Consider the following 11,858-nt stretch of genomic DNA (forward strand, 5'->3'; position numbering starts at 1 on the left):
TACAGTTCCCCCCCCCTTGTATGCCAAACCATCCCTGCATGTTAAGGAGGTTTGATTATCTTTGAACCATTGATTGGTGAGGAGCTCTCGTTTTATCTTCTTCGCTCCTGGATCATCAGGATTAGGGGTTCTGCGAGGTGTGAGTTGTGCCGCAGGTTGTGAATTGGGGATAACTGCCTCATTGACCTCTTTGCGTTCACTTTTGTACTGGGGCAATCAGGACAGCACATCAGCTAAGACGTTTTTTCCTCACGGTATGTACTTTAGAGTGAAGTTGAAGCGATTAAAGTACTGTGGCCACCGCGCTTGTTTTGGGGACAGTTTGCAGGGGTCTTCAGTGCCTCTAGGTTTTTGTGATCTGTCAATATTTCAAATGGCATCTTGCTCCCCTCTAAATAGTGTCGCCAGTTTAACAGGCTCCACATAATGGAGAAGGCCTCCTCCCAGATTGCCCATCTCCTCTCACTTTCAGTGAATTTTTTGGAAGTGTAGGCGCAGGGTTGTAGGACTCCACTTTTGTTCTTTTGCAGTAGTACAGCTCCAACTGCAACGTCGCTGGCATCAGCTTGGATTATGAAGGGCTCCCCTGAACATGGATGTTTTAGGACTGATTCAGCAGTCCTAAATTTAAATTCTCAAAAGCTGTTTGACAGCTCATTGTCCAAGCAAGTGGTTGGCCCGGTCATAGCTTCCCTCCTCCTTTGCCTGTCTTGTGTTGTTCTGTAAGGAGTAGAGCAATCTCAGCAAAGGAGGGGATGAATTGGTGATAAAAGTTAGCAAAACCTAAAAAACTCTGAAGCTGTTTGCGAGTCTTTGGGGGCTGCCATTCAATTATAGTTCTCACTTTGCCTGGGTCCATCTCTATGCCCTCGTTGGAAATTCTGTAGCCAACATAATCTAATCGGGTCTAGTGAAATTCACATTTCGACAATTTGGTATATAGCTTGGCCTTCAAGATTTTCTTTAACACTTCTCTCACTAGCTGTATATGATAAGTCATATTTGTGCTGTAGATCAAGATGTCATCAAGATACACCAGAACACTGTATAAGTAATCATGTAGGACCTCATTAATCACCTGCATGAATACGGATAGGGGCCCCCTGCAGTCCGAATGGCATAACTTTGAATTGGTAGCTTCCCAAGGGACAATTAAAGGCAGTTTTCTACTCACCCAAATTCTCAGTGGCAGACGATCTGGTAGCTCCCCACCCTTCTGCTTTTGAAGTCTCTGGCAGGGCAGTCTCGAGGTGCCTGGAGTCTTTGCTGGAGGGGTTCCAGCCTGACGACCAGATAAGCTCTCCTAACTGCTTGTGTTCTCCCTGAAACTGGGAGAGCTGCATGAACTCATCGTCCCACAGCATGCTGTCTGTTACTTTCTCCTCTGAGGTGTCAGTAGCTGCCAGGTCACCATCTCCGAGCAGGTTCTCTTTTCCCATGATGAAGATTTTTCCCTGAATCTTTGCCAGCTTCTCTCGAGGCTAGAGACAGCGGCTGGGGCTCAGGACCCCCAGGTTGTTTGAAAAGAAAGTAAATTCTGGCAAGATGTCATGGTTCCGACTAATGAAACACTTCAAAGGATCTTCAGGCATTGTTTATTCTAAAAAGTCTATAATAATGAGAACGAAGCATCGGCACTCATGGATGGATGCCAGAATCTGAATTCTCCTCCCCTGAACATCGTATCATACACAATTCCCTCCCTTAATTACACATCATTAATCACATTCTTCAATTAGCCCAAAACGCAAGCTTCACTTCTGTTACCTTGCTGGGTCTTTTTGGGGGGGGGTACTTTGAGAGTGTCTGGGAGATACTCTGGGAGTTCTTGGAGATTCACTCTGGAAAGGGTTGGGTCTCCCGTGGAACTTCCAGACTGGAACATTTTGGGGGAAATGTATCCCCAGATATTGCGGTATAGTTCTGCACATCCCTGAAGTGAAATTATTCCACCTTTAAAGGCCTCCCATCCAGAAAAAACAGCCCCCAAAATGACATTGCTAGAATTTGACCCAGTGGTTCAGTGTCTGAATCCAAAGGAGAGTCTTGGAGTGCCTGCCTTGCCTGGTGGCCACTGCATGGATCTCCCCACCCTTGGTGGCTCTTGCAGCAGCTGGATAGATTCGGATCAGGGCTATATCTGGATGGAGGCTGGAGCGCTCCCAGAGGAAGGCCGGGGGAAGCCAAGGACATTGCCACGAGAGCTGCATGGGGCCAGCAGAAGCGGGTGGCCTTATCAAGACAGTCACGCTGCTTTTCCTGCCTTCTCAGGTGCTCAATTGGGACAAACTGCTGTCACCCCTCTCCCCCCTCCCTGCTTTCCTTGGTGCATTTGTTCAATTTGGTTGTTTGCTTATATTGCAGTAATTGCTCTTTTAACGTTAAGTTGCTAAATATCTAATTTAAAAAAGACCTTTATTAAAATGAGATGGGAATTTAGTCTCTAGAATGATGAGAATCCAACCAGGCTGTCCCTGGAGGGATTATTGCCCAAGAGCTGCAGTCTTCCTGTCCGAGGGGGAGCAGCATTTTTGCTTCTCTGCTGATCCATGCATCCTTCAGCCCCCTCTGGAGTGACCCCTCTGGAGGGGGCCGAAGGATGCATGGAGCAGGAAAAAAACCAAAAATGCTGCCCTCCCCCGTCGGAGAGGAAGACTGCTCCGGGTTCAGCACCATTCAGTCTTTTTGGGGTTCCCAGAGGAGAAATGGACACACCTGAGCAGTGCCAGCTGCATTTTGCCTTGGAGGCCCTAGGCCTGTCTCTGTGGCAGTGCCACCTCTGACTCACGGAAGATTTCTCTCTCTCTCTCTCAAGGTTCCACTCCTTTCTCCTGTTCCTGGGCTACGACGCACACTCAGCACAGAAGATGAGGGTTACCAGCTTCTGCCGGCTTCTGCGGGAGTTTGCCCTGGAGTACCATACCTGCCGAGAGCGTGTCCTGCAGCAGCAGAAGAAGCGAGCAGCCTGTCGGGAGAGGAACAAGACACGGGGCAGGATGATTACTGAGGTGAGCCATCCAAGGTTGCTCAGAAAGTTGTGTTTGAATCTACACAAAAAGAGGGCTACACAAAAAGAGGCAATCCTGGTACCCTCTTCCCTCCTGGTCCTCTGGGTTGGCCTTATGGTTGCCAAGAACAGAGGGAAGAGGAAGAACCACCATGAGGACATGGGGCTTGTTTCCTTTGCACTCTCTTGGACATCTCTCTTTGCAGATGGAGAAGTTTGCTGTGGCCAGCAAGACCGAAGATGGCTCAGCTCCTCCTGCTGTGTTGTCAGCCAGTCCAGAGCAAAAGGAAGAAACTAGCCATAAAGACATGACCAGCTTGCTTATCTCCCCAGCAGAAGGCCCTGGCCACCGCTCTCGCGCCAGCAGAGGTAGGAACTAGTGCCTGGCACAGGATTCGGCCTTGGCATCCTCCTCAACAAGGCCCCCTTTCCTGGGCTCTCTGGCAGCTGATAGCAATCTCCCCCCCTTCCCCTTCCTGCTCCTTCCAGGTCCTTCTGGATGCCTCCGGTTTCTCTCTCACTCTCTCTGTAGCTCCCAGCATTGCTAAGGCCGCCCCTGTATTCACCTGCTGCCCTCCATCTCTTATGGAGTCCTAATCCAGGTAGATCTTAAGTCCTGTTAGCTGAATTATTAAGTGCTCAGTGCGCTGACCCTGGAGTGGTGACAGGCAGTGGGAGCCAGGCCTTCCTGCAGAGGCAAATTGAATGGCGTGAAAGGGGACGATGCACAAGGCAGCCAGTTGTAGGTGCTGGCATTATCGGAGGGGAGAGAAGCTGAAGTAGCCAAAGGACCACTCGGGACGACAGGCTAGTTAATTAAAGGGTTTATTTAGAGCAAGGCAAACATAGAATAACATTGCCGGCTTTTATAGCCGGCAGCTGTCAGCGAGGGCCAATCAGGAGTGTTCATTTTGGCGCCGCGTCAATCCGGACCAATCCGCGTCGTCTTCTCTCTGACAGCTTAGGCTTCCGCATGGTCCGGTGTTTTGACAGCCGCGAGCTGTCAGCGGCGGCGCCTGCGCTGTCCGGGGGAACTTTGACAGCTGTCAAAGTTCCCGCGTGTTCTTCTGTCAGATTTGCTTTTCCTCACGTATACTGTTTAATCACATCTAACTTAACTGTTCACATATATAATACAGAAGCCTCCTGATCCGAAAGGCCACAGAGAGGTCATTCTCACCCTTTATTTGGCTTTCTGCAGAGCAGCAAACCGAATGTGCACTTGTAGCCTTGTGTGGCCTTGCTTTGGTCAGTGATCATCTGCAAATCTATTGAGAGGAACCCACTGACCACTGTGTGTGCCCATAAAAGTGTGTTTTCTCTGTGTCCAGATGTTGGGCTCTTATTTAAAGGCAGTTTTTTTCTCACAATAAAATCGGGCCCCGTGTCAACCCACCTCTTCCCACTTCTTAAGAAAGCAGCACTCTTGGAGACAGGGTTTTCCAAGCAGGATCTTTTACTAAGAAATAGGAGATAACAGGCATAATAGACAGGATCTGAGGCATTCCCTTAAATCTCGATAATTTTAAAGTGCCCCCAAGCAGACTCCACCCCACAATTCATTTGGTCAGTTCCAGATCAGCCAATTTCCAGGTGGTAAGTCCATTGTGGGAAAAGAAAGATAACCATCTGTTTGCAGCACAATCATTTCCACAGCTCCTCACACTTCCTTTGGAGAAACAAACCAGATCTCGGAGGGTTGTATTTCTTCCCCCCACCCCCTTTTCTAGTTGCCCCGTAAGTTCAGAGAGAATGCCTAGTAAGAAAGCAATTGGTTACATTGTAATGGATAGTAGACAGGTGGAATAAACAAAAGGTTACATTTAATGGAGGAAGTGAAAGCAATAAAGCCCCATGCCTGTTCCCTCTCCCCCTTGGGAAGATGAGATTTGGTTTTTGCACAGAGGAGATAGTTAGAAATGAAATATAAATGGATTCTGACACCCAGGGAGGATTGCCTTCTCCCAATTGGTTGCCACAAGTTTCACCTGGGTTGTCTTTAGACAATAGCACAACCTTGGGACGGGGGTCAGCAGGAAAGAGGAAGGAGGCATCTCAGGCCAAAGAGACCCACTTAGAATTCTGGAAAGTTTGAAGTTAATTTGGGGGGGGGGCGCTGAAAGGTGCACTGCAGTTACCTGGAGAGATGATGTGAGCTGGTTCAACCCACCTCACACACGCACGCACGCACACCTGCAGAAGCATGTCAGCAACTCCCTCCACCCCTCAGGAGTTTTTTCCATTTAGGTGCTGGGAAGCAGAGTCCCGCTGGAGGGTCTACCCCCCAGGAGGAAGCTGCTGGCTCTCCTGAGGATGCTTCTGAGGAGATCATGAACCGCCTGGTCAAGTCCGTTACCCAGAGGTCTCCTGCACGCTCAGGCCCGGCGAAGGAGCGCCGGCGATCACGTGGGAACAGGAAGTCCTGTAAGTGTTGCCTGATCCATCACTTTGGGGGAGTCACAAAGTGGCTTCTGTGGACTCCCCCTTGGAGGGGGCGATTGATGTGGAAAAGAGGAGTGGGAGGAAACGTCTCCCTCCCCTCCCCTGGCCCCGGATCCCCTCTCAAGGCAGGCCCCGGCCCCGCCAAGGCCGCTCCCGTCCTGCAGCCAGAGAGGGCCTCTGCGTCTCCCTGACCCCCCTTTTTCCTTCCTTGCAGTGAGGCGGACCCTGAAGAGTGGCCTGAGTGAGGAGCTGGTGCAGGCCCTGGGCTTGGCACCGTCAGCCAGCGTGTCCGTGTGAGGAGCCCCCAAGGCCGTGCCGAGCGGAAAGAGGCAGGAGGGGGAACTGGAGAGGCTCTTCTCTTTGGGAGGCTGCCTCCCCTTCAAGAGGAGTGGTGGGGGGGCTGATGCCCGGGCAGTCCCCTCCCGCTGGGCAGAGTCCTTGTGCCTTGAGGAGCTTGGCCGTTGTGTGGGCCTGTGTGCTTGTGTGGATGCTCCTGCTCCTGCTCAGGGCTGGGAACTGAGGCCACTGTTTCAGGCATCTCCCCAGGGGGTGGGCGTTGTTCCCCTCCCCCCAGCGCATGTCCTGCAATGGGAAGGGTAGGCCTAGTGGAGAGCAGGCACTCTTGGCACTCCAAAGTCCCAGAAGGAGCAGCTCTCTCTGCCCAGCCCTTCTGCTGCTGCTGCCAGTGCCTCTGCCCAAGGATGAGCCTCCGAGGGCTGCTTGTCCCTTCCTGGAGTTCGGTGTTAGAAATGAGAAGTAAATGTTCTTGCGAGTCTGGCAAAGCAGTCGTGTCCCTCTTTTCCTACCCTGCCTGTTACATTTTCAGTTGCTGTTCATTAAGTGGTTTGAAAACAGCTGTGTTGAGGTTCCTCCTCCCCCCAGAATAAAAAGCGGCTATTGCCTAGCCCCGCCTTCTTATCAACAGCATTTTTCCTCCCCCCCCCCCCCCGCATCTGAGCACCAGCTTTGGGGCCCAGCAGCCCCTGAGAAGGGCTCCAGAGAAGAAGAAGATGTTCTGAACCAGCCAACTACCGGCCTTGTAATAAGGCAAACCCCTGTTCAAACAGTAGAGACTGGAGAGCGTCTGAGGCTGCAAAGCGTCTGCCAAGATTTATTACTCAATTAACAGAACAAGAAACAAAAACACTGGAACTTGAATCCTCAAGCGGAAGGGTTGCTTTCAGCAACCAGCCCTTCCCCAAACACTCCTTTTATTTAGAGTTCAGGGCGTGGCCTCCCTCTGCCTCCTCCCGAGGAGACCCGCAGCCTTTCTCTGCTTGGTCCTGCTCGACTGCCTCCTGCGTCGGGCGTCCTTGAACAGGGCCAGCTGTGGATCATCATCCTCCGCACTATCGGGCTCACGCAGCTGAGAAGAGGGCCCCGGCTGGGAGCTCTGCCAAGCCTCCAAGCCATCATCAGCCAGTTCGTCTCCCTCCTCCCCCTCATCTGAGTCATCCGATACATCTGAGCCGGCTGCCGGACCCACAGGCTGGCCCTGAGTCACAACAGAAGAGGCCGCAAGAGCTGAAGGGGGCTTTGCTCGCTTCTGGGTGGGGGGCTTTCTCTGAGTGACTTTAGGGTACCGGCTCTCAGGCCAGGCAGAGGAGCCAACGCGTCACAGACTCTGCTCTGCAACAGGCTCTGCCGTGGCCCAAGTCTCCGGAGCCATTGGCAGCCCTGGCATTTTGGAGAGCTTCAGGAAGAGAGAATCTCCACAAATACATACAGCTCCCTGGGTGGAAAGGAGTGGAAAGCTGTCAAAAAAGGTAAAAGATCTGAAATAAGAAAGGAAAGGGGCCTGTAAGGGTTCCCCCTCCTCCCTCCCTCTTTGCTCCGCTTGGTCTCGGCCAGCCTCCTGGCTCAACCACTTGGGCTGGCTGTCTTTGGTTCTTCAAACTTCTCACGTTCTGTTTCTGAGAAACTCTCAATGAAAAGCCACTTTCTGCTCTTCCTCCTGACTTGTTCACCCTTCACACGTTGGCCTTGCGGTGGGATTCCCAGGCGCTTCTCTCTCTACCACCAAAGCACCCCTACGGGGCTGGGGGACTCCTGTGTTCGCTCTGCATCCCACCTTCAGTCTGCAGTCTCGTGTTATTGTGTGCGTGCACACGCACTTTTAAGCACCCATTCCAACCCCATTCAACTTCATCCTTTGCTACCAAGGGAAGACATTTCATTATAAATTCATTATTTATTTCTTAACTTCCACCTCCTTTCAGTATAATGAAGTGGACAGAAGGACAAAAGGGTACGGAGCGACTTCTGCACCTTTGGGGCAATGTTTCTCCGGCCACCCACCATCTTTGCCAACATCTTGGGTCTTAACTCCCACATCCATCTTCCTGTCTTCAGTAAACGTCCTTCAGGCATATATACATCATCTTGTTTTTCACCATTTATGTATAAAATGTTCATTCCTTTTTGTCTATTAAATAAGGCTGCCTTGGTTGTTCATAATTTTTAAATCCATGTTCCTTGCTGCACCATACAGTTTGTCTGACATCATTTGAATTTTCAGTTGACAACAGTTTGTCTGCATTCAAAAGTACACACACACACACACACACACACACGTGTGTGTGTGTGTGTCCCCCAATGGAACAGAGGCATGAAATGTCATTGGTATTCCTGATACAGCTAACTGTAAATGCATGGAACAGACAAAAAGGCACCACTCATTCCTGTTCAACTCTGAACCGCTCATTAAGCATTCATTGGGTTCATATGCATGCTTTACTTACACCACATACCGCTATTGCTATATTCAGCAACCAGCCTTCAAATCTTTTCCTGCAAAGTCCATAATTCAAAAGGATCTTCACTGTATGAGATGGGAACAGTTGAAGCTCTGGGAATCTGATGCAGCTTGGTACAAGACACTCTCTTTTGTCAGAAAGTCACAAGATTTAATGCACCTCAGTTTCTGCAGGCTTCTCTGCTTGGCCTGTGTGCTTTACAGGGATGGCTGGTCCCACCCTATGATGGGGTGGCTTATGTGGGTGTGGAGGTGATGTGTTAATGAGTAACCATTTGTGGCACTGTTGGCTCCAGGACTGGTATAGTATTCCACAGCCAGTTCTCCCTGCTCCTCCTCACGAGCCCTGCCGTTGCCTTCATCCCCCCAATTGCTTTGGTGCCGGGCAGCAGAGAGGCAGAGGCCCAGGTCACCTGCCCTGGGTCCTTGACGTTGCCCTCTTGCTCCCAGATGGGTCACAGGCGCCATTTGCACCAGGCCAGCAGAGGAGAAAGCCCCTCTGTGTCCGGGTGTTCAAGGGCAGGGGAGGGGCTCCTCCTCCTCTCCTCCAAGAGATGGCGAAGCAGAAAGAGCCCAGGACTGGCCGCTGTGCCTCTCGTCCTCAGGCCAGTGGCTTGAAACCTGACGGTGAGGCAGCCAGGCTGAAGGATGGCTGAGGGCTTCCTCCTCCCTGGCTCGTTCCATGCAAGGAGCTATTCCCATCTTTCACAAGTGTAGCCAAAGCGGGCAAACCCTGTTCCTCTCCGGTGCCATCATCTCTCCCCAGGGGTCCCATTGGCTTGGCTTGACAGGGCCAGAGGACAAAAGCTCCCAGGCTTAGGGGATCTAAAGTGATCTGTCACATGATTTCAAAAGTCTCTTGGCCCTGGTTTGCTTGGTTTAGTTGCTGTCTGTATGCATGGCTGACCTCAGAGGAACAAAGTGGGGGAGCCAGGGGGACCCCGTTGGAAAAGCAGGATGCAAATATAACACCAGAGCCACCCAAGGGGGAATCTGACAGTCGCCACAAGGTTCAGCCCTTTCTAAAGGGGCTCCGGATAAGTAAGAAACCAGAAGGTGAACCCTTCCCTCTGCCCCACTAAGGCTTCCCGCCCCCCTTGGCTGAAGCCCCTTCCTGGCTGAGGGTGAAGAGAACGGGGCAGCTTCCCTTCCCTTGTCAGCCAGGGGTCGTCTTTGTGGGACTGAGCCCCCCCCCACACTTCTAGATGGGAAACCCCCTGGAAGAAGGGCTGGGGCTTCTCTGGCCTGCCTTTATTATCAAAGTCTTTAGAGACTTCAGTCTTCTGCTTATCCAACCAGTGGTGGGCGGGGGGGGGGGGGGCGGTAGCAGCAGAAGCAGCTCCCCCCCCCTCACCTTTTGGAATGGATGCAGCTTCTATCAAACTAGAAACTTGAAAATGAAGTGGTCATCTTGCCCGGTGGAGGCCCTTTTTCTCCCATGCTGGGGACAGGCACTGCCAGCTTTGCCTGGTGAGGCTGACAAGTCATGGGAAGCTCCTGAGGCTGAGAGGCACGGGGGGGGGGGAACAGGGAGAGACCCATGTCCAGCAGGCCTGCTTGTTCTCAAGTTACCTAAAATTGGACTGAAATGCAGTACAGGAAGTGTGTGTGTGTGTGTGTTTGTGGGTGTCTTAAAGGTTGCTTAGAGTGTTGTGTGTGCAGCGCCTGAGGACGTGGAGACTCTGACCTTGAAAGAGCAATGGCCTGAACTTGCATTTTCCCCTTAAGCATTTTAGTAAGGCTAGCTGGTTCTGAGTTGTTCTCTCCCTCCACCTCACCCACCCCCATGTTTTGTCAACAGCTTCCTAAGGGAGCACGGTGGCCGGCTGGAACAAGCCAGCCACCTGGAACAGAAAAACATCTGAAGGTGACCAGTCTGGCTGACATCCCAGGAGCTCCTCGCAGCCTTTGAGGTCTCAGATGTGATAGCTTTGCTTAGAGCATGAGAGGCATGTAGCTTAAGTGGGTAAGGGAATCGAGTTCTGCCAATATACCTGCTTCACACCTGCTGGCAGACCAAAGGTTCTCTAATTTGCACAGATGTTTTTTCTGAAACAGACTCCTAGAAGAGTCATTGAGGCCATGAAGGCTCTCCCCTCTGCATTACACCCTTCTAATGAGTAGCTATCAAGGCTCTGCTTGATCTTACTCAGTGAGGAAGAGTCCACCATCGTTTGGTCATCGTTGGCTGTTTGTTACATTCTGTCAAAATTTGCCTTTCTGTGATTTAAAGCTGTTGCTGTGCTGTGCCCTCCGAAATAATGAACTTCCATGTGATCCAGAATCATCAAATGCTAAAGCCAGAAGAAGACCTTAAAGGCAACTGAGGTTGCCATCTCCTGAGGCAGGCGGTTCTATTGCTGAATAGACCCGATTAAGGAATACTTCCTGGTGTCTGACAGAAATGAATCCCTTCTCGTCTGGGCTACCAATCCTTGCCCTGAATGTTGGAACAACTTAAAACATTCCTTCCTTATCTTCTGACAGCCCTTCGGACACAAAGAGTTCCCCCATTTTCCCACGAAACTATAGTGAAGCATATGCAACATCTCCAACTGTTCTTCATAGGAATTTCCCTTGTCAGTTTGGTTGCCCTCCTCTGGACAGGCTCTGTTTTGCCAACTGTCCTCCTTGAAACGTAGTGCCCAGACCCGAATGCAACATTTTATGTGTGGTCCATCCAATGCCTAACAGAGAGGAATAATCACAGTGGAACTGCACAGGAGCACAAACTGAGAAGCCTTGGACTTCACTCAACAGCGGAGCCATTAACGTACCCTTGGTGGTGGGTTTGGGGATCAGCCAGACCTGTTTATCTAATGGTACAGAGTCCAGCACATGTTCTGGTCTAGGAGCTCAGGGGAGGCTTTGTTAAATGCTGAAGCCAAAGTACATTTATGTCCAAGTTATTTCTGTAGTCAACCAAATTGGTCTCTATATCAGGAAAATAGATCAGGTTGGTTTGACATGACCCAGTTAATGCTCACAGTCACTGCAGCACCGTGAGTGGTAATGGGTGCTCCTTGTTGTGGCTGGGCTTACCGCTGCTACGCAAACTGCATGGGCTTTGGGGTCCTATTCAAGGTTCAAAACCTTCATGGCTAGGGACCAGGTTATTTGAAGGAGCATCTTTTCCCAGTCAGACCTACCTGACCCACCGGAGAGGGGAGGCAGGGAATGCTATGGATTTCCTCTCCAAAGGAGGTCCTCCTCCCTCTGGAACATCATTCCCATGGACATAGAGATTGTCCCACTCTTTGACTCTCCTTTGCAAAGCCCTGAAGACATGGTTCTGCCAACAGGCCTGGGGACCCCAGAATGCAATAAGAGCCTGTTGCATAACTTGTTTGATGTCCCCAGAGGGGTGGAGAGTTACTATTTGTAATGGGAATTTATCCTTGATGGCTTTCCGGGCTATCTAAACTTTCTTAAATAAATAACTGAGGGACCACCTCTTTCCTTTGGTTTCTGCCCACCTGTATGTCATGTTGTGGGACCCAGGACACGGTCATTTCTACTGCAGCCCCTGCCCTTTGGGATACTTATGTCCTTCCCCTTCCCTCCCTGGCCCTTGATGGGCATCTGGCTGGCCCTGCTGGGGCCTTTCCTGGAGACAGGCAGCATCATGGCTTCCTCCACTCCAGGGCACAAGGT

The 11,858-nt window shown here is 51.1% G+C and overlaps 1 protein-coding gene across 4 annotated transcripts in view; it reads left to right on the forward strand.

Annotated features, from left to right (window-relative positions):
• Nucleotides 1-7,906, forward strand: part of FHOD1 (formin homology 2 domain containing 1) — a 47,961-nt gene extending 40,055 nt beyond the window's left edge. For 2 of the 4 annotated variants that reach the window (XM_081335618.1, XM_081335619.1), the window contains 4 exons: nt 2,816-3,008; nt 3,214-3,376; nt 5,255-5,431; nt 5,664-7,906. In XM_081335618.1, the coding sequence (XP_081191744.1) occupies nt 2,816-3,008; nt 3,214-3,376; nt 5,255-5,431; nt 5,664-5,746 (616 nt within the window). In that variant the 3' untranslated portion in view covers nt 5,747-7,906. The remainder of the gene's footprint in view (nt 1-2,815; nt 3,009-3,213; nt 3,377-5,254; nt 5,432-5,663) is intronic. The other 2 variants (XR_014027456.1, XR_014027457.1) reach the window with 2 other exon arrangements.
• The last annotated feature ends 3,952 nt before the right edge of the window (nt 7,907-11,858 follow it).

The sequence above is a fragment of the Vipera berus genome (assembly GCF_964194415.1).
Source record: "Vipera berus genome assembly, chromosome: 10".
Classification (NCBI taxonomy): Eukaryota; Metazoa; Chordata; class Lepidosauria; order Squamata; family Viperidae; genus Vipera; species Vipera berus.